Genomic DNA, 21769 nt, shown 5'->3' with positions numbered 1-21769 from the left:
CGGCCTTAATTATCTAGGAGATTTCTGCATCACTCAGTCACCATGTCGCTGACAAAAATCTTACCTAAATCTTGTAGGACTGTGGCCAAGAGGGAATAGTCATCTCTACCAAACAAGAGTGTGCTCATAATATGCCTCCTATACTTATCTAAGTTAAAACAATACCTACATTACACCCAAGCTTTAAAAAGTATGAATTCTTCTCTCTCAACCTAGATTGAGAAATTTAATCTATTCTTCATATTTTTCATATGTGAATATTTGCTACTTGTTGCTCAACAAGCCATGGAATAATGGCAGATACAGACCCTCCATCCCAACTCACAAGAATATGAGGAAAGGTCACTTCTAGAAACCCTCAGTTGCATGTGTATTAAGCCAATTATTTTTCTCCTAGACACATTATTTCCAACTCCAACCCACAATGATGCTGCCCCACCACCACTACATCATAATTCCAATCAATGGCCCAATCAATTTACTTTCTCTGTTATCCTCTGGTCGACTAGAAAAACTAATAAAGTTGTGGTGCTCCTAGTTCAGAATTATCAAGACATGACATTTCCCTTCTGGATGTCATGTCCTTAATAGCCTGTTTTCTTTGTTTCTTCTACATTAAGCTGCCCTCCAGCCATGCCAATGTTTCCTCCTTCCATGGTAAGCATGCTCAAATGCATAAACTCAGAAATTTAACTCTTAAAACTTCCTTTCATTGTTGTTTGAATATAATTAAGTTGCTTTCCCTATGCGTGCATGTATCTCACACCTTTCGATTATGGTAAAGGAATTGAGTGCAATTGACCTGTCTGGTTGTTTGATCCAGGTACGAGGCTAGCTAGCAGCTAAACAAGCTCATGGAATTGACAAGAACAAACACTATATTACATAGTCATTTACCATCAAGCATACCTAGTTCAACTAATGTGAGATTTATCAAAATGTCTCGAATTTAAGTATTAAATATTTAATTACATTAATGCTAACTTTCTTAATGTTTCAGAAGCATTATCATCAGCAAAGATTGTATCTTTAAAACAATTTAGGAAAGTCTTGTTATGCTCTTTCAAGACCCTGTTCTTCGACATTTTTGGATTACTTTCCTTCACTAAACCTTCATCGTGAAGTATGTATGGCAAAACTTCATTACTGTTATTTAATATATACAAATGAGTTTGTTGCAAATCTTCTACACTTGGAGTGATAACATGCAGTCCTCTTAAACCCTTACCTCTCACTCTTTCGTCATGCTGAGACTCGAGAAGCCCAATAGGTTTTGCTTTTTGAATGTACTCTGAACAAAATTCAATGGCTTCTTCTGCAATGTACCTTTCCACAATAGATGCTTCCGGATGGTGTAGATTCTTGGTATACCCTTTAAAGATCTTTATGTATCGCTCAACCGGGTACATCCACCGCAAATAAATAGGAACACAACATTTGATTTCTCTTACCAGATGAAAAATTAAGTGAACCATGATGTCAAAGAAAGTAGGAGAAAAATACATCTCTAACTGACACAATATAATAGCAGCCTCATTTTCCAGCTCATCTAACTTGACAGGATCAAGGACTTTGCTACATATGGCATTGAAGAATAAGCACATCCAAGTTATGGCAAGCCTGACTTTGTTAGGAAAAATATCTCGTATGGTCACGGCTAACAATTGTTGCATCAACACGTGGCAATCGTGAGACTTTAAGCCTACCAACTTTAGATCTTTCAACTGTACGAGGCTCTTAATATTTGAATAGTATCCTTGTGGGACTTTGACACGGCACAGACACTGACAAAAACTCATCTTCTCTTTTCTGGACAAAGTATGACAAGCTAGAGGCAAGTATATTTTTTTACCATCAGACATTGGATGTAACTGCACTTGTATACCCATCTTCGCTAGATCTTAACGAGTATTCAAACCACCTTTCATCTTACCTTGAATGTTAAGGAGCGTCCCAATGACACTATCACATACATTTTTCTCCCCATGCATAACATCAATACAATGTCTAACATCTAGATCAGACCAATACGGAAGATCAAACAAAGTCGACCTTTCCTTCCATATGCAAGTCTTACTTTTTTTCCTTCTTTTGGGTCTTTCCAAATATAGTATTCAAGTGTTGAACCCACTAGAGAACATGGTCACCAATTAACAAAATTGATGTAGTTTCATGCTCTTGACTTCCATTAAATGCTTTTTTCAATTGCCGGTAAGGGTGATGAGGTTTTAGAAAACGTCAATGCCTAGTGTAGATTTTTTTTCTACCATGTTTCAGTTGTATGTAACTTGTGTCTTCTTCACATATGGGGCATGCACGATGGCCCTTAACACTATAACTGCTCAAAGTCCCATATGATGGAAAGTCATTAATGGTACAAAAAAACATTGCACGCAAATGAAAAGTCTCATTTCGAAACCCATCAAACACGAAAACCCCCTCGTCCCACAACTTTGTCAAGTCTTCAATCAAGGGACTAAGATAAACATCGATGCCATTTCCTGGCTGTCTTAGGCCCAATATCATCATAGATAACATCATTTATGTTCTCTTCATGCACAACCAAGGAGGCAAATTGTAAATTACTAGCAAAACTGGCCACGAACTGTGTTGAGTTCTTAAACTTCCATATGGATTCATTTCATCAGTGGCTAATCCAAGCCTAAGATTTCTTGCCTCTTTGCCGAAATCCGGATACAAATAATCAATCTTCTTCCATTGGGAGGAATCAGCCAGATGACGGAGCATTCCATCACAATTTCTCTCATTTGCATGCCATGTAAGGTCTTTTGCGTCATCTCCATTAGTAAACAAACGCTTAAACCTTGGAATGATGGAAAAATACTACAACACCTTTTCATCACTACTACACTCATCATCATCCTTCACTTTGTACCATGATACCCCACACCTAGGGCATTTGGGCATTTTTTGAAATTCATGTCTGTACAGTATGCAATCATTCGGGCAAGCATGAATCTTCTAATACTCCATACCCATCGGACACAGTATCTTCTTGGCCTGATAGTAACTTTTAGGCAACGTGTTTTCCTTTGGAAGCATATCGTGCACTACTTGAAGAAGTGAACTAAAGCTTTTGTTACTCCACCCATATCTGGCCTTCACATTAACCAGACTTAACACCGCTGACAACAACGTCAAGGAATTCTTACACCCCGGATACAAAGGCTTCTTTGAATCAATTTGCAATGTATCATACATAGGGGCATGTGCTTGCTGAAAAGACTCTTGTCCAAGGTCACAAATCATATCCTCTAAGTGATCTCTCATTTCTACATCAAACGATTCAGATTGGGACCCATTCTGTATGTCTGTCAATTCACCATGTCATATCCACATTGTATAATTCTTCTTAATCCCATCACACAATAGATGCTCCTGTATGTCATCCAATATTTGTCGTCTCCCGTTAAAACCATTTATACAAGGACAAAAAAATTTTCATCCCCATTCGATTGACTTCTTTCAGAAGCAAATTGCAAGAACTCTTCAACCCCTTCCTCATATGTAGGGCTTATGCGACTTTTGTTCATCCAACTTTGATCCATCTAAATAATAACTCAGTGATACTTACAAAGTTATTCGATGCATGAAAATATCACTTTTTCATTATAGGTGTGGCCCTATCCCATTTAGGAAGACATTTTTTTATGGTAGCTTCATACGTCAAGGTTAAGTCTATTTTGTTTAATTTGACAAAATTTCGGCAGCATTTCGCATTGATCTCCAAGTACATGACATGAAAATGATGAGATTAATTTCCCGACAATCAAGTATGCACTCAGAGAACAACTAGAAATGCATGATACCAAAATTTCATCAAATTCAACAAAATAATCTTAACCTTAACACATGAATCTACCATAAAAATATGAGTCTCTCAAACTGTTCAAATGCATAATTCAAGATTTAATACAGTGATTAATGCAAACTGTCTGCAAGAATCATTGTATTTAATCTCAAACGAGAATTTAAGGTTCACTCATGATGAACATAATTTGTATAACATATATCAATTCTCATTAATGGCAGTGAACAAGTAATAAAAACGTAGGTAACGAACAACAAGATCAAAAGTTTACAAAAAACATTTGTACCTGTGTGATGAGCAGCACGATCCAAAAACAGAGCAACAATCCAATAAAGAACTCAATGACCACCTACATCAATCATCATTCCCAAAAAAACTAGATATAAAACTTCTCCACCTACATGAATCATTAACCACATTGCTAACATGTGACATACAAAAGTTGATTGACAAACTTACCAACAATTCAAACAATAAACTAGTGTGAAGCTGGGTTGGAGTGGGAGCAAGGAAGTCAAGGCTCAACAAAAAAACCAAGCAAGTCAAGACACCCCAAATATGCTAGAAAAATTGAAATCAACAACTTCTGGATATTATTTGAATTATTGTTCAAAACCAATAACTGAGTTTATAATTTTTTTGTTAGAATCACAAACTCCTAGTCTCATGTAATTTGGTAGGGACAAAAAGCATGCGATGCTGATGCATAATCATATAGCTAACTATAAATATCAATCATAACAAAAATAAACTTAAGAGGGGGGTGAATTAAGTTTCAAAATTTTCCCACTAACAAACTTTAATCCCCTCTTTAAATGATATATGATAGATTTAATATGCAGAAGAAGAAGCAACAATCAATTTAATCAATATTCTTTAAACGTGCAAGATAAAAATTGATTGCAATAATATAAATGAGATAAGGGAAGAGAGAATTTGCAAACTCGATTTATACTGGTTTGGCCATTTTCCGTGCCTACGTCCAGTACTCAAGCAACCCACTCGAAATTTCCACTATCCTTGCAAAACTCTTTTACAACTTCTAAACTACCTAGGGATCCCTCTCCCTTGTATTCAGGAAACTCACAATTCAAGAGACACAGCCTCTTGATCACAACAATTTTCTTATAGAAGTACATAATTTTTTCTCTCTTTGAGAGAAAAATGATACAAGTTGAAGATCTTAGAAGAATCCTTAATTGGTTTACAAGTGTTTGACCAAAGATTTGTTTTTGAGAGAATAAGACAATGAGGTTCTAAAAAACTCTAAAAATTTTCATAGACAAGCCACATATTTAAAGGCCCTTGGTGGCTTTTCAAAAACTAATGAAGGGATGTGACTTTTCAGAGCAATTTTTAAAATTTCCTCACTGGTAATCGATTACATATCTTTGGTAATCGATTACACAGTTACAAAATGAGGAGTCATGACTTTTCATTTGAATTTCAGGAGTTCTGTTACTGGTAATCGATTACACACAAATGGTAATCAATTACAACTTTTAAAATTCAAATTTCAAACTTCCAGAAAAGCTGTTTAAAAATAATTTGGCTTCTGGTAATCGATTACCAGAGGAAAAATTCCTTTTCCATAAATGTTAAAATATTAAAAAAAATTCAAAATTAATTTAAAATTATGTTTTGTGGCCAAACCTTTTCAATCATTAAGAGATTCTTTTAACAAAAATAGACTAAGGCGTATCTTTTCTCTTGATCTTTTGTTTACTTGATCTTGATTTGAACTTGAAGTAAACTTGTGTTGCTTCTGTCTTTGGCATCATCAAAACCTTCATACATATACATCCACACCTATATTTTTTGATAACCCCATATTCATAGTGTTCACAATCATGTATGTTGTGGCTCTTGAAAGTTTATGGACTTCAATGGTTATGTTCCTTTGCTGCCTTACTGATTGCCAAAAGATAACAATAATTGGGTGGAAATCATACTTGAAGAGTAGCTTTATCCTCCTTAGACAACGTACTATTGACCACAACACTGTCTTTAGTGGGACTAATACTGCAAGATATCCCATTTTTTGGGGTAGATAAACATATCCCAATTTAAACTGTAATCAAGACTAAAGGGCAATTAACAATGATGTGCCTTCACAGGAAACAAACACACCAGCCCATACAATGTAAAGGAAATGTAACAATTGAATTGAGTGATGGTATCAGGACATGAGATATATTGTCTGGTTTAAATTTGCGAGCATACCTTCCTGATGGAAAATAAATCTCCAAAAGCAAAAACCAGACCGAAGACAGCAACAACTACCCCTACTCCAATCTGCATCATGATGGTTACATGCATAAAGTTTTTTATATAAATGAGCATCAAAAGTTTATCAAAAAGTTTTGTACCTATGATGATGATCAGTATAATGTCCAAGTACGAATGTCATGATCACGATGTAAACAATAAGACAAATAGTGCCTACAAATTAAATATTTGAATGCAAAGTCATATATGACAAACTTGAATATATCAAGTAAGACTTTACATGAAATAAACAATGACCGTTGACTTTTGAAAAAACATGTGTTCACAAAGTTTTAGGCCATTGATAGTGCTTTGTGTTATGTCTGTATAAAGGAACGTAGTAGATGTGAATGATGTCGTCCTATAATAATTTAAGTAGAAGACTTGGCCACCAATACAAACACAAAGTTGGCAAAAAAAAAGGCATGTACACTACATTTAAGTAGCAGACTTGGCCACCAATCCAAAGTTAACATGTAAGTTAAATATGTATGATAAAGTTTATTGACTCGTACCTGTTATAATTTCTCATTGAGAGTGTAAAATTTTTAATGCAGAGAAATTTAACTCATATCTCATCCAAATGTAAGAATAAAAATATATATATCTCACCCAAAAGTTGCGTCTAATTTCAGCCACCAAACTATCTCCACCAACCAATACGGAGGATCCAAGTGGTGGAGGTAACAATAATTGGAACAACAATGGGTCATCGCAAACTACAGAGGATAGCTGGAAAAAATCTACAACTGAAGGGACCAATATCCAGGGTGGTGGGTAGAACAAGGGATCTAGTTCAAACACTACTTCTAAGGACTGGGGTCAATCAAGTACTGCAGACAAGGGTCAAGCATCTAGTTGGAAAGAAGCAGCAGATGGTAAGAAAGAAATAATGATAACCGAATAGAAGTCCATCGGATTATCCTTTCTATTTTGTTTTATTATTAAAATAGCGGTAGTGTTCAAAAGAAAATTAAGTTACTATGCAAATTAATGATTTTAATTTCCAGTTCACAATCATTATTAATTATAAGTTAACCTTCAAATCACAACATAGTTAATCTAATGTTTTATCAATATAAATTTACATATGAATCTTTCCTTTTGTTTTGTGCGGTTTAAGAGTCTTTCCTTATCCATTATCTAGATATAGGTTATTAAAGGTACTCCAAAATCTTATATTGGATATGAGAAATCACGTAAAATTTTATCTTTTCATTCTTATAGGTTGTTACCCTACTGTGTGTATCATGCCTCCTCAGTGATGATTGCCCGAGTTAAACTCTTCAACTAGGCTAACCAACTGACCAAAAGTTCACCAATTTTATTGGACTACTGGTATAGCTATATATTCAAACTAAGAAAGTTACAGAAAATTTTATTGGACTTCACCAATCTTACAATAATATAAAAAAAGTTGGAGTCCACGTTTCACAAAATTCCTAACATGAATATTAACTAAGAAACAACTATCTATCTAATTCCAAAAAATTGACTTCACTTATACAAAGTGTGATAAGAAACAACTATCTATCTAAATTTTGGGCATAATTTCCTGTGTCTTTGGGCATTCACCATGTCCTAATGAAATTTAACTCATTTTAATGCACAATGTGGTTTGAGTTACAGGATGTTTCTGAGAGAAAGATAAGATTTGCATAAAATCTTTCGGTTAAAGATCTGATCTAGAGGATTGAAGATACTGTGACGGAAATGGAATTTAGAATCCAAAAGAAAAATGGCAAAGTTTGTACTATAACTTATGTTTTATTCAAGTTGCTTCTGTTTCCTGCAAACTTGCAACTAAACTAAATGTTAGTTTAGCTAAAAGTACATAGAATACCAAAATTTCAGTTGAAAGTGATGCGAGAGAACAAGGTGCACAAAACTCTCGGCTGCTTCTCAGTGGTAGTAGAGGTAATGTATGTTTAGAATGAGCTAATCGATCGTAAACTACTCTTTACATCTCAATGTCTGCATAATTTGCTGATGCTAAGAAACTAACTTCATTTCAAATTTATGGGGGAGGAAAAGGGCTTAAATAGTAATTAAAAGATAGCCCACAAAAAGGAATAAGATAGAGAAAAGAGAAAATAAGTGGTTTAACCAAAATGTGACACCATAAACGAATTATTGCTGCAGTAAAAAGTTGATTGTGCAATTAACATGTCACCGTTTATGATGCATGTCTTAGCTTTTATATAATATATAGTTAAATTAACTAGGAACCCAATAATTTTTTGCTATGGACTAAACCTTCAAACTGAATACTAAAAGGTTAATTAGTATCATAATCTCCCATATAAATTCATTGCTATATACCAACATCATCTCGAAGGAAAGATCCAAAAACACCCACAAAATATGATAGCAAGAGAAAACAAAAAGAAAAATGAGAGATTGCAAAAACAAGCACTAATCAATAGATATAGTGGCCTACTTGTCTTTTGCCTTGAGTGAAACCCACCATTTGTTAATTGCCAAACTAATGATTTTCTGGGTCAAGATCTCAATACTTAGTAGTCAGACAAAAGCATGAAAGGACTAACCCATATTTACCTTACTTGACAAAAAGCTTTTAGACACTACTTTTATGCTTCTGATCCTCAATTTGAAGATAAAGATAGAACAAAATAGGGACCCATTGAATAGTAGAACTATAGAAAGTCACCTTTTGAATCCTTACAATAAAGTAATCTAGCTTACACATGAATCCATTCAAGTAGCCCATACATTTTTGGAACAAATTTGTCTAACATAAGATTCTTATTGCCATTTTATAAGTTCAATAAATCATTCTGCGAAATATAGAACCAATATATAATCATGATCTCAACTCAGTTATCGGAAAAAAAAAATCATGTTCTCAACTCCAAATGTGAAAGTCCTCTGCAGACCCAATTACAAGCAAAAATAAAAACAAAACGACCCAATTACAAACAGGATGCATATTTTCTTCCACAATTACAAGCAAAAAGAAGCAACCACGTACCTCAATCTCACGACAGCAGTGACGACCCCAATTCGCGGAGCAGTTCCATGTTGAGCGGCACCAATGGTGACACAAAACGGCGGTAACAAGTCACAAAATGCAGTGTATTGACAGGGAGAAAGAGTTTGCGAGACTAAGCGCACGGGGAAAAGGGTTAGGGGTTTTAATTTATGAATGATACATCGATTTTTAAAAAAAAAAATCGATGTTAACTAGTTGATGTTAATATTGGTTTTTCAATAGCTGATGTTAAAGTTCTAAACTTAACATCAGTTGTAGAGAAAACGATGTTAACGAATTAATGTTAACATCGAGTTTTTAAAAACCAATGTTAGCATCAACTAGTTAACATCGATTTTTTTAAAATCGATGTGAATTAACTCAATTTATTTACGAAAATACCATCGTACTCTTATTAACATTGGTTTCTTGAAAAATCAATGTTAATCGTGTGATGATAAATCTATAAATTGTAGTAGTAATTGTGTATCCTTTCTTGGACTTTTGAATATATAAGGGGTTCGTGTATCCTCTCTTGGCCTGTGATGCTTTTTCCTTAACTATTAAAGTTGGGAGAATTCATTAAGTCGAATAATCCGGATCTTACAAAGGTCACTCCGAGTTTTGGGTGCTATCATCACTCAATATTTAAGTTGGGGAGTGTGATCATTTAGTCCAATAAGCCATTTGGTCTACTCGGATCTAGTTTCTTTTACAAGTCGAATTTAGTACAAGAATCCATTTGACATACTCGCGTCTAATTTCTTTGACAAGTTGGATTTAGTCCAAATAGTCATTCGGTCTACTGGGATCTAGTATTCTCAACTAGTCAATCTCAATCTAGTCAAAGTGTTAGAGTATCATGTAAAAGAAAGAAATATTAATGGAAAATAAATATTGTATGCAAGGATAGTATTGAAGTGACAAAAATAACGTAAAGTGGAAATCTCAACCCAATTTTGTACCAAATTGGGTGGTAAAGCCGAATACCAAGTAAACACAGTTCCCGTAAGCCAAATACGATTCGGAGTGACTATAATTTATTGTTCAGATTAAATTAAATGAATCTTTTTTAATATTTCATACAAACTAATCTTGTTGATGAAAGACCAAAGCTATTGTTAGCATAAAAAAAAATTGTTATTGAATGCAATTTGCAATGAAGGACAAAGAGTGGAGATGGAGAGAAAATTTTGAAATTTAAATTAGAAAGAAGGTGAAAGAAAATAAAAATTCAATCTTTTATTTTGTAAAAATGAAATTTTTTTCTTTTATCTTCTTTCTATTTTTTCTTCAACCAAACAATAAAAAATACATCGTTATTCATGTTTTCTTTTAATATTTTTTTTCTATATGAAATATACCATAAAATTAAATATTTTATTTTAGAATAACTATGATAAAATTATTTTATTTACAAGACGGCCTATAATTTTAGTATCTTTAAGGAAAACATTCGTCTAATTCGAGTATTCAATGTTATATTGTCCACCATAATTATATCTCACCCAATTAGAAATATTCCTTGTAAAAAATATTTATAATCTTGTGAATGGAGAACATTCTCATTCAATATTATAGAGGATGAAGTTTTCTTTTTGAGTAATCAAAGTTTTATTGTCAACAATTATTTGACTCAATTGAACTTATTTCCTGTAAAACAATATCTATAATCTTTTGAATAGATAACATTCCTATTTGAGTTCAGAACAATTACTATAGGCAATGGAATTTTCTTTAGTATTCAAATTTATCCACAATAATTATATCTTGATTCAATGAAAATTATTTCTTGTAAAAGAATATCCATAATCTTGTGAAATAGAGAACATTCTTATTTGAGTTAAGTAGAACTACTATAAATGATAAAATTTTCTTTGAGTATTTAAAGTTTTGTTGTTCATCATAATTATATGTCACTCAATTGAATTATATTTTTTTTTGTAAAACAATATCTATAATCCTATGAATAAAAAAAATTTCCATTTGAGTTAAGAAAAACTATTATAGGCGATAAAATTTTTCTTTTTACAGTAATTATATCATTTAACTCAATTGAAATTATTTATTGTAAAAAATATATTAGTCTCGTGAAGAAAGTCAAAAACATCATATTTTAGATAGCATGAAAATTATTTAAACCAATTAATAAATAAGGAATAAGAAGAAAAAAAATTTAACATAAAGAAGAAGAGGTCGGAGTCAAAAATGGGAGGTGGGAGCCAATTTGACTAACAAGAAGGAAGAGGAAAGAAAGTCCTACCAAGAGTGGGTTGACGAAAAAGGCAAAAAATGAAAGTGCTGACGGGGACGAAAAAGGGTGGGACAGAACAGCACTATCTTTAGAAGCAATGTGGGGGAATCCAACAGCACAAAGATCTCATAGGCCACAAGAACTTGTGGCTCACAAAATTCCCCTCTTTGCTGAAGTGGCAACCAACAATTCAATTAATTTCCTCCTTAGAATAAAAAACACAAACAAAAAAACCTCACCACTTCACAGTTCACTCTATTCATTATCCGTTTTCATATCAATATTTTATATTTAACAGTGCAAAAAGAGACCCAAAAATAAAAAGTTACTGAACACAACACTACACCAAACCAACTTCTCTATATATTTATCTATCTGTACTTATGTAATATATTTTTCCTCGTTTCTTTCCCCCATTTTTTTTCTAGAAAGAGAAGAAACAACAACAAGAGAGAGATTGATGGATAGATATTCCTGAACCTGAACCTGTTACAACACACAGGAATGTCAGAGGTTAAGGACCCTGCGATAAAGCTTTTTGGAAGGACAATTTCGCTGACACACACACACATCAATGATTCTTCTTCTTCTTCTGCACCTGCTCGTGCCCCTTCATCTTCCTCTTCTCCTCGTGAAGTTACCTCTTCTGCAACACAACAACAACATGAACCTGAGGTAGGTGTTGTTAATGTTGTCTTGTCTTGGTCTAAATTAATTTGTGGAAAACCATGTTGATTTCCAAATCTAGCCGCGACCCATTTCTCAGAACCTCTCAATTGTTAATGGGTTTTTTCAAATCGTGAAAAAGTTTTGTTCATGCCTTGGTGCCAATTGAATTGAATTGAGAGGCTTTTTTTTTCAATTTTCTATGAATATGTTGATTTTTTTAAATTAAAGAGTTTTCAATATATGTGGGTATTGAATTTGAATTTATTCAATCATTTATTGAGTGGTGGCTAGAATTCATTGCGGGGTTCCTTTCGGTGAAATTGGATCCAATCTCCATTATGGAATACAAGTATAAGAATCTAGGATAGAATATATTTTGTGGTTTGGCTTGCTTTGATTTTAGCGATTCCGTTTTTGAGTCAATGAATTTGCTTAGTGATTTTTCTTAATTCTATTGATTCATATTTAGAAAAATATTTTCCTAAACCGGGTTCTTAGCAAGTTCAATGTAACATTAAATAAATAAAAAATCTTTTTTTGTGTTTATTTCTTATTGGATCTCTTGCAACATCACAGAAGTACTATTGTTATGTTGTTGGCTTGAATATTTTTCTTGTTAGATTTATTGCTTTACTTAACTCTTTTATCAAGTTGCTTTTCACGCCATGGACTTCAATTGGAGCTTAACTATTTTAGTTTGACTCTTTTGTCCATATTATTCAAGTCCTTATTTAACAATTCTCCAATGACATGTAACCTTGTGACATCACGGAGGACTTATTTATAGAATATGCGTTGGATTTATTTATTTTCCAGCTGTTTCATACTCTTATTAATTTTCTTCTTCCCTGCTCTGAATTCCAGAACTTTCTTTGTTTTATATTCCTGTATATTTAGTACAAAATTTGCAAATATCAAATACCATTTTTGGAATTTTTAGTTTCACCGTAAAAAAGTATTGTCTCATTCATATATATATATATATATAGAGAGAGAGAGAGAGAGAGAGAGAGAGAGAATAGTGATTTTGTTATGCATCTCTAGAATTGGGATTATAGTACTGAATTGTTCTATTAATGTCACGTGAGCCTTTTCATTCATTAAACAAAGTACGCTGTTAACTTCCTTAACGTCAAAGGAAAAATAATTTCTCCCCTGTTTTCCGTGGTGTGAATTCACCCACCCTCCTACTTTGGCTTAAAATATCCAAGATAGTTTTTTTTTGTTGAATCAGAGCCACCAGGTCAAAGAAAAACAGATTCAATTTCACCTTGCTAATGCTTTTATTTTCGTACTATGTTATAACATGCTTCACGCAAAATTTGTTTATCATAACATATCATACACTCCATAAATGATAAATAGCATTATACCAATATACTTTTCTTTTAGTTTCATATTATTTTTGAGGTTGAGTTCACTGTTTTCTAATTCCACTGTTGTATGTAACCATAGTAATTTAGCATTTCTAACCTTGATCATGTTCATTGTTTTAGGAACCATCAAGGAAAGAACTTACCTCATCACAAGATGATGATGGCTCACATCAAACCACAGAGGATTTAAAATCCCCCACGACATCTTCAGGCATATTTGAGAATCCTAAGACTCCCTCACCAGAAACTGAGACATCAGTCCCGAAATCCTCCACAAATGGAGAACAAAGCGAGACAAGTGCTTCTGATGAAAAAACACCAAAGAAACCCGACAAGGTGCTTCCATGCCCACGATGCAACAGCATGGACACCAAGTTCTGTTACTACAACAACTACAATGTCAACCAGCCTCGTCATTTCTGCAAGAACTGCCAAAGATACTGGACTGCTGGAGGTACAATGAGGAATGTGCCGGTAGGAGCCGGTCGTCGAAAGAACAAAAATTTCCCGGCGACCGCATCACATTACCGGCACTTAATGTTCCCAGAGGGGCTTCAAGGAGCCACACTCAATGCCCCCAATGGATTGCATAATGCTGTGTTGGGAAATGGAGCAGCTGTTTTGACCTTTGGTCCTGATTCTCCCCTTTGTGATACAATGGCATCAATGTTGAACATTGCAGAGCGAGCACAAAGTTGTGTTCCAAATGGGTTTCAAGCAACTGAGCCGAATAGTTTTGTTTCCTATAGAAAGGAGGAGGATGGAAGTACTAGTGGTCACTCTACTGGAGTTTCTGTTGCAACAACTTCAACTTCAAGCCATAGTGGCTCACATGAATCAGTTGATAAAAGGGTTGAAGGTTTCACTCCTCAATTGCCATATTTCCCAAGTGGCCCTTGGCCTTATCCTATGCCTCCTCCTACATTTTGCCCACCAGGGTACCCTTTATCATTCTATACTACACCAGCATATTGGGGTTGTATGCCACCCTCTTGGAATAACAATATATCATCTATCTCACCTCAATCTTCTGTTAACAACTCTGTCTCTGTCCTTACTTTAGGGAAACACTCAAGGGATGGAAACATCATTGCCCCATCCAATTCACAAAGAGAAATGCATGATATGGAGCACAAGAGCTCAGAACACAATGTCTTGATCCCCAAGACTCTTAGAATTGATGACCCTAGTGAAGCTGCAAAGAGTTCCATTTCCATGTGGTCAAAACTAGGGATCAAGGATGATAAGGCCGGTTCCGGAGGCCTTTTCAAGGCTTTTCCATCATCCAAGGGAAACGACATGAATCATCACATGGTTGAAGCATCACCGCTGTTGCAAGCCAACCCTGCGGCTCTATCGCGGTCTCTTACCTTCCGTGAACAGACCTAAATGGGAATCACAGTGAGCCAAATCAGATTCTCATTGTTGCTTGTGCATTGTAATGCAAATTAATGAGATTGTACAAGTGCAACATCATTTTGCTGACAAATTAAGAAATTGTTTTATTGAACAACCTCTATGCAGGATTCCTAGGACAGAAGTGTTTCACTATGGCTTCTCTAGCTAGGTACCATCTTGAGCCTGTTAAATTGAACAGGTGTTTTTGTTGCAGTATTAGATGATATCTGCTGAGTAAATATCTTGGTGTACAGGTGTGTGTATATATATATATATATATATATGTACACATTTGTATGTGTGAGACGAGAAAAATTAGGAGAGAAAGGAGAAAGGAAAGGAGATTCTTAGACTAAAATCCAATGGTTTAGAATAAGCTTGGAAGTCTTTATTGGAATTCTGTTGTTATTTTTTGTTTTAAGATTTTTTTACTTTAATCATGTTAATTCTCAAGAATTATGATATTTATCTAAGTTTTTTTTAATTTTTTTTTCAATCATTCAAAATAACACTATATATACTTCCATAAATATCAACTCACATGCACTCTTCCCGTCATTATCTATATAAAGTGTTTCATCTTTGTTTTTTTCTTCTTCTTTTTTTTAAGTTTACATTCAAATTATGCCACTTATTCTGATGTGTGGAGAGGAGTGCCTTGGTGATGTGTAACTATCATACCTCCAAGGGAGGGGTTAAATTATATGGCTAGAGTTACAGTATCTTAAATGCTTTATTGAAGAATATTTTTTTTAAAAAAAATACTATTTGAAAGAAAATTATTAGAAGTGTTTTCTGTAAAGTAAATTAATTTAAATGCACATTTTTCTAAGTACATTTACAAAGACGGAGAGTGTAAAACTATATTATTCTTTAGATTATAAATTAGAGTCTTTAATTGTTTTTATTATATTCTCTTTTTCTGTATGACACGCTATTTTATTTTTACTAAACACTTATTTTATATTTTAAAGAATTATCAATTTTTTTAAATTTACTTTTTTCTCAAGATCAAAGTTTCTAATTTTTTAGTTTAATTTTTTAAAAAAAGTTGTTGCATTGTACGAGATATTTACTCGTGAGATTAAAGAAATGGAAAGAATAATAACTCTACTCAATTTAAATATTTTTTTTGTCCTAGATAAAATATCACGGGTATCTTCTTCCAATCTACGGGGATCAGAAAATAAGCTTGCTTGTGATATGTGACTGTAATTGATCCAAGAAAATTACATCCACAGTAGAAATTAAATACAAATTTTTTAATTAAATAAATTATTTTCACTCATGTGAACTTTTTAGGACCTCTAATCAATTTAAATATACTCTAATCAATTTAAATATAATTTTCTCTTATATATGTTTGTCATTTGTAAAAAATGGAGAGAGATAGAAAAATATAGATTTGTTTTGCCTTTAATTATTAGTCATTTTTAATACAATAGGAAAAGAGAAAAGCCAGTAAAATTAACGGGTGCCGCTTTTTGAAGATTATAAAAATGGAAATTTGATGGCTGTACTGTCTTTATACTCTTATTTAAAGAACGCCAAAATAGAGAAAGTTGATAAATTCCTATTCTTTTAGGACTATATATATCAAGGTCATTTTCAATCTTTATTGATGCAACAACAGAAAGTTAGGTCTTGATGCAGCAATATGCCAACCTATTGTTAATTTGTGGGATCTACCATATTTCTGGTTCTACACAGGGATGGCAACGGGAAGGACGGATTTCCCTATTCCCATTCCCGTTGTTACAAAAAGGTACGAGTTTGAATTTATAAAAGATGGGATAAAAAAATAAAATTCAATCTCATTTCCATTGGATTCGAAGAAATTTATGGAAAATACATCTCATATTTTTTTTTAAATAATATTTGTTCATATACTTTAAATAAAGAATAAATAACGTAAACATATTTAAGATTTAAATTATATTTTTAGTTAAATGTATAATTTTAAATAATTAATATTATTTATTTAACTATTAAAATAATTATTCTACATTTTTATAATTATAAAAATAAAATATAAAATAATTATATAATTATATAATTAACAATTATATATAATATAAATAATAATAAAATTATAGATAAATATATAACTACATTGTTAATAATTATACAAATATATGTAACCGGATAGGTATGGGAGTAAGGGTAGGATAGGAAGTCCCATATCTGACCCTTTCCCGTCATCGCTTTCCCAAGTCAGAGAAAATCCAAATTCAATCTTAACTTCGATCAAAATGAATTTTTTCCGTCAAACTCAAAGGAGGGATACCCACGAGTTCCGTTTCTATTTGCATGCCTACTACATTCCTATTACTCACTTTCCTCGCAGTAAGAGCAATTATGGTGAAAGAAAATAATCCACAAATAAACAAAACGGACTCGAGTTAATTATTGCATTTTGCACTAGATTTCATAGACAATCAAAAGTGTATATAGTCAAGAATACGGTAAGTATATCAATCATATAAACATTAAAAAAAATAAGAAAAAAAATTATATCTTTGAAAATTATGATTCAACAACTATATAATCAGTTAATTACTCTCTTAATTCAGAGATTGATTAAAGAAAATAATTTTAGGTTTTAGTTCTTAGTCAAATAAAAAAAAGGAAGACGTACACAATTATCAAGCTTGAGAAAAGTCAATTAAAGTAACCATATAGGTTTGAAATCCCCTGTATTCTCCCTTAACGTAACATATTTTTCTTTCTAAATCTCTTATTATTTATTTTGTGATTAATATTCAATTCTCTTATGATGTGATCCTTATTAGGAGCGGATCGTTTGATACAAGTCACACGAGGACACCACTTTTAGGGAGGGAAGATAAGTCAAGGTAGACGCCACAAGAATTACCTTGATAAGTCTAAGATTAGTTCAACAAGAAATTCAAAGAGAAGCTCTCACAAATTATTCGCAAAATGCCAAAAGTCCCTTCTATTAAAAATGAGTTCAATACATTTAGTGTATATGAGGTGTAACTGACAAGGCACCAATTTTATTTAATTAAAATGAAAATGAAAACGAAAATGAAAAATAGAAATAGAAAAAAAAAATATTTGGCATGGGCCTTCAGCAGCAATTAAGATTCTTGGTAGTCTAGGTTGTGTTCTGAAATAATGGGGCAAGCCACATTGCCCCTATTCCCTTGTTATTGGCACCCAAAAGTGCGCCCACCAAGTGCTCGGTGAAATGCCTCAATGACATTTTGGGCATGATTTTGTGAACTTTGGATTGTGGGGCTGATTTGTGTATATATGGACAACATGTAAAGATTAAAATAAGTGCCCAAATTAAGGACTTAGACCTAGGAATCCAAGCCTTTGGTTTTGAGTGCAAGAAAGCATAAAAATGAGGGCATTGTGATAGGGATTTCCCTTTAGGCCAGCGGCTGATTTTTTGGGCTGCACCATGATGTTTGCCTAGTTGTTTGAGAATGTTGTTCATCATGCATATATAGATGTAGAATAGGTGGCAAAATACCTCACAAGATATGTGTATGTTGCATGTAGATAGCAAAGAGATACCTCACCAAAAACCTTGTTGAATTGAAATATAGTTTGAGTAGCAAGATACTTGAATACGCATGAAATGTAATTTCCTTTGTAGCAAAGATTCTTTGAATATGCATGTGTACAGATTTAGCAAAGACATGTATGTATATGAGCTCGGGTAGTAAGAATATTTCAAGTATGCATGTGTATAAGTTTAGCAAAGAAATGAATGTGCGTATGTAACTTTTGGTAGCAAAATACTTTAAATACGGACATATGTAATTTTGGCACAATACCTTGAGCATGCATATATGAATTCTTTTCAAAAGAATATGTGTGGGATATAAGTAGCTAGAATGTTTTGAATATCCTTGTATATCGATATAGATAGCAGGATATTTTGCACAAGTGCACGTTCATAAATGTTCTTCTTCAGGGAAATGTATGCACAAGTTTGTTCTAAGTCGAAAAGATTAGTATGTCGTTTTTGCTTAAAAATAGCATTTCCTTGTAAATTAACTTTCCAAATGTTTATCCTCGCAGCAAATGGCTCCGAAAAAACTTTCCGCGAAGAGGTCTAGGAGAGACGCCGCGGCTGAAGGGACCAGTGCCGCCCCCGAGTTTGATAGCCACCGTTTCCGGAGCGCCGAGCACCAGAAGCGCTTCGAGGCCATCAAAGGATGGTCGTTTCACAAAGAGAGGCGCGTCCAACTCAGGGAGGATGAGTACACAAATTTTCAGGAGGAGATAGTTCGCCAACATTGGACGTCGCTGGTGACTCCCATGGCTAAGTTTGACCCTGAGGTAGTCCTGGAGTTTTATGCTAATGCTTGACCCACAGAGGAAGGAGTGCGAGACATGCGTTCATGGGTGAGGGGTCAGTGGATTCCTTTTGACGCAGATGCCCTCAACCAGTTCCTGGGTGACCCGCTAGTGTTGGAGGAAGGCCAGGAGTGCGAGTTCAGTTAGAGGAGGAATAGGGCCGACGGGTTCGACGAGGAGACCATTGCCCAGCTGTTATGCACACCGGGGCAGGATTTCGCCCAGACTGTTGCAGGGAGGCGGGTGCGGATCATGCACACCAGCATGACCATCTTGACCCAGACGTGGATGACATTGCTGCTAAGCAATGTCTTGCCTAGCGATCATAACTTCGATCTCCCTCTGACGAAGTGTCAGTTGGTGTATGCCATCCTGACACGGATGAGCGTCCACGTGGCCCAAGTGATTGCTGACGCCATCTATTTATTTGCAGGTATGCCACCCACCAGGCACCCTTTAGACCCGGATAAGTCTAGCAGGGCCCTGGGGTTTCTGGCATTGATCACGGGCCTCTACCAGTCATTCGGGGTTTCCGTCACCCCTAGTAAGGTGATCTGACCGCCGATCACCCGAGCCTTCATCGAAAAGTATTGCACGCCTAGGCAGGCGCAGGGTGATGCACCTCAAGCCGCAGACGCACCGCCACCACCTCATCAGGCCGATCCCGCTGGATCACTAGGCATGAAGCGTTATCTACAACACCTGGTTCGCCAGCAGGCGGCCAACCACCGGGGGCAGGTGCAGATACATGAGTGTCTCTACCGGTTCAGCCTCAGTCAGCTGGGGCAGGGTTTCGCTCCTTTTGCGTGCCCTACTCCAGAGCAGTTTGGGGCTGAGGTCACATGGCCTGGAGATTGGTCCGAGGCCCAGACAGGGGAGGCGCCTGTAGGATCCCCCAGCGATGCAGAGGAGGCCCGTATGGATGAGGAGATGACGAATTTGCTCGGTTTCTTGGGAGGAAGCGGAGCCACATGACCGAGGTCATCGCACCTTTTTATTGACATTACTGTTTTCTGTTAGTTTGCTATTGACGTTTTCTGTTATTGTCTATATTGTTGTTGACATTACTATTTTCTGTTTTTGTCCATATGGTTACTAACGTTGCTGTTATTATTTTTTGTTTGGTGTTATGGCTCTCAATTATTTCGTCACCATTTTTTTTTTGCGACTTACCATTTCGTGTGTTCTTTTCGTTTACCTTGTGGTTAGACGTAAGTAGGTAGTGTGCGCCCCCGTCTGCACGATCTTTTTAGAGAAAAAATGAATAAATGATAATAACTTAAAAAAGAAAAAGGGAAAAAAAAGAAGAGAGCAAGCAAGAAAAGAAAAAGAAGGAAGAAAAAAAAGAAAATAAAAAGTTGTCTAGCTAGAAAATAACATACTTGTGAAAAGAGATAACTTCCAACTTTTTTTTTGAAAAAATTCATTGATCATAACCAGTTTTTGAAAAAAAATGTGAATACATTTGAAGGATGAATGCTGTGAAAGTTTTCCCGAACGCCCAAAAATAGACTCGGATGAATGCACAAATTGATAAAAGAACATATTTTGGAAACACTGGGTTGACTAAAGTAGAGAAAATGAATCATGAGCCCCAGCATCACATAACCAAAATTTTTTCGACACTTGAGTGTCCCCATAGGTGCATGCATGACTAGTTTGGCATTAAATTTCCTAATCATCATTATTGCATTTGTATCATGGAAATAATGTGGGACATCCCTTTTATTCCTGAACCGCTGGCCAAACCCACGCCCTGACATTTATCATGTCCAGCCGTTCTACAAGCCTTGAGCCAAAATCCCAACTTACCATAAACCTTGACCCAGGGTGAGAATTTCCATCCTTTCTCTCGGAAGAAAACAAAAAAGCAAAAAAAGAGAAAAGGAGAAAATTCCCAATCAAAAAATCGGAAGAAAACAAAAGAAAGAAAATTCCCGATCAAGGATCAAAAGAAAACAGAAGAAATATACAAAAAGGTCTTTGGACCAGACAATATCTGAACAATACAGAATTGTCACCAAGTAAACAAGAAAAATAAAGGAAACCACGACCTAAAGTGTGTTGGATCGAGTGACCTCAGAATAATTAAGAAGGGGAGGTTGAATTAATTATTCCTAAACCTTTACTAATTAAAAAATTACTCTTCTAAGGCTTTTACTAAATTGTTAAGAGAATGAGGAGTAGAAGAGAAACTTAATAGAAAGTAAAAGCGGAAACTAAATACACAGCGGAAAGTAAAAGAGTAAGGAAGAAGGAAACAAATACACAAGAGTTTTTATACTCGTTCAGCAACAACCCGTGCCTACATCCAATCCTCAAGCGACCTGCGGTCCTTGAGATTTCTTTCAACCTTGTAAAAATCCTTTTACAAGCAAAGATCCACAAGGGATGTACCCTCCCTTGTTCTCTTTGAAACCCTGGTGGATGTACCCTCTACTAGAACTGATCCACAAGAGATGTACCCTCTCTTGTTCTCGGTCAAATCCAAGTAGATGTACCCTCTACTTGTACCACAAAGGATGTACCCTCCAATGTGTTAAGACAAAGATCTCAGGCAGTTAAACCTTTGATTCTTTGTGAATGGGGATACAAAAGAATTCTCAGGCGGTTAGTCCTTTGAACACTTTTGTATTAGGGAAAGG

The 21769-nt window shown here is 34.8% G+C and overlaps 1 protein-coding gene and 2 long non-coding RNA genes across 4 annotated transcripts; 2 read left to right on the top strand and 1 right to left on the bottom strand.

Annotated features, from left to right (window-relative positions):
• Window positions 1-4780: 4780 nt before the first annotated feature.
• Window positions 4781-9231, bottom strand: LOC106799491 (uncharacterized). Its single transcript, XR_003267747.2, has 3 exons — window positions 9093-9231; window positions 6056-6127; window positions 4781-5854 (listed from the first exon to the last, which is right to left on the bottom strand). It is a non-coding gene; the product is annotated as an uncharacterized lncRNA (long non-coding RNA).
• Window positions 6482-9191, top strand: LOC121175178 (uncharacterized). The gene is made up of 3 exons (XR_005892395.1): window positions 6482-6576; window positions 6736-6978; window positions 7730-9191. It is a non-coding gene; the product is annotated as an uncharacterized lncRNA (long non-coding RNA).
• A 2388-nt stretch (window positions 9232-11619) lies between the features above and the next one.
• Window positions 11620-15262, top strand: LOC100813315 (cyclic dof factor 2). Of its 2 annotated transcripts, XM_006583900.4 has the most exons (3): window positions 11620-12021; window positions 13512-14367; window positions 14455-15262. In XM_006583900.4, exons 1-3 carry the CDS (start codon window positions 11851-11853, stop codon window positions 14778-14780), a joined length of 1353 nt encoding a protein of 450 aa, XP_006583963.1. In that variant the 5' UTR covers window positions 11620-11850; the 3' UTR covers window positions 14781-15262. The 2 variants fall into 2 exon arrangements, with proteins under 2 accessions (XP_006583963.1, XP_003528583.1); XM_003528535.5 differs by having other exon boundaries at window positions 11627-12021; window positions 13512-15262.
• The last annotated feature ends 6507 nt before the right edge of the window (window positions 15263-21769 follow it).

The sequence above is a fragment of the Glycine max genome, chromosome 7 (genome assembly GCF_000004515.6).
Source record: "Glycine max cultivar Williams 82 chromosome 7, Glycine_max_v4.0, whole genome shotgun sequence".
In the NCBI taxonomy this organism is placed as follows: domain Eukaryota; kingdom Viridiplantae; phylum Streptophyta; class Magnoliopsida; order Fabales; family Fabaceae; genus Glycine; species Glycine max.
Note: the sequence above shows the minus strand (reverse complement) of the source record. Positions and strands in the feature narration are given on the sequence as shown.

Bases quoted from the DNA above. Each gene is read 5' to 3' on its own strand.
- LOC100813315 (XM_003528535.5), top strand. From the start codon at position 11,851: ATGTCAGAGGTTAAGGACCCTGCGATAAAGCTTTTTGGAAGGACAATT. The intron at 12,022-13,511 runs GTAGGTGTTGTT...TCATTGTTTTAG, and splicing joins AACAACAACATGAACCTGAG to GAACCATCAAGGAAAGAACT.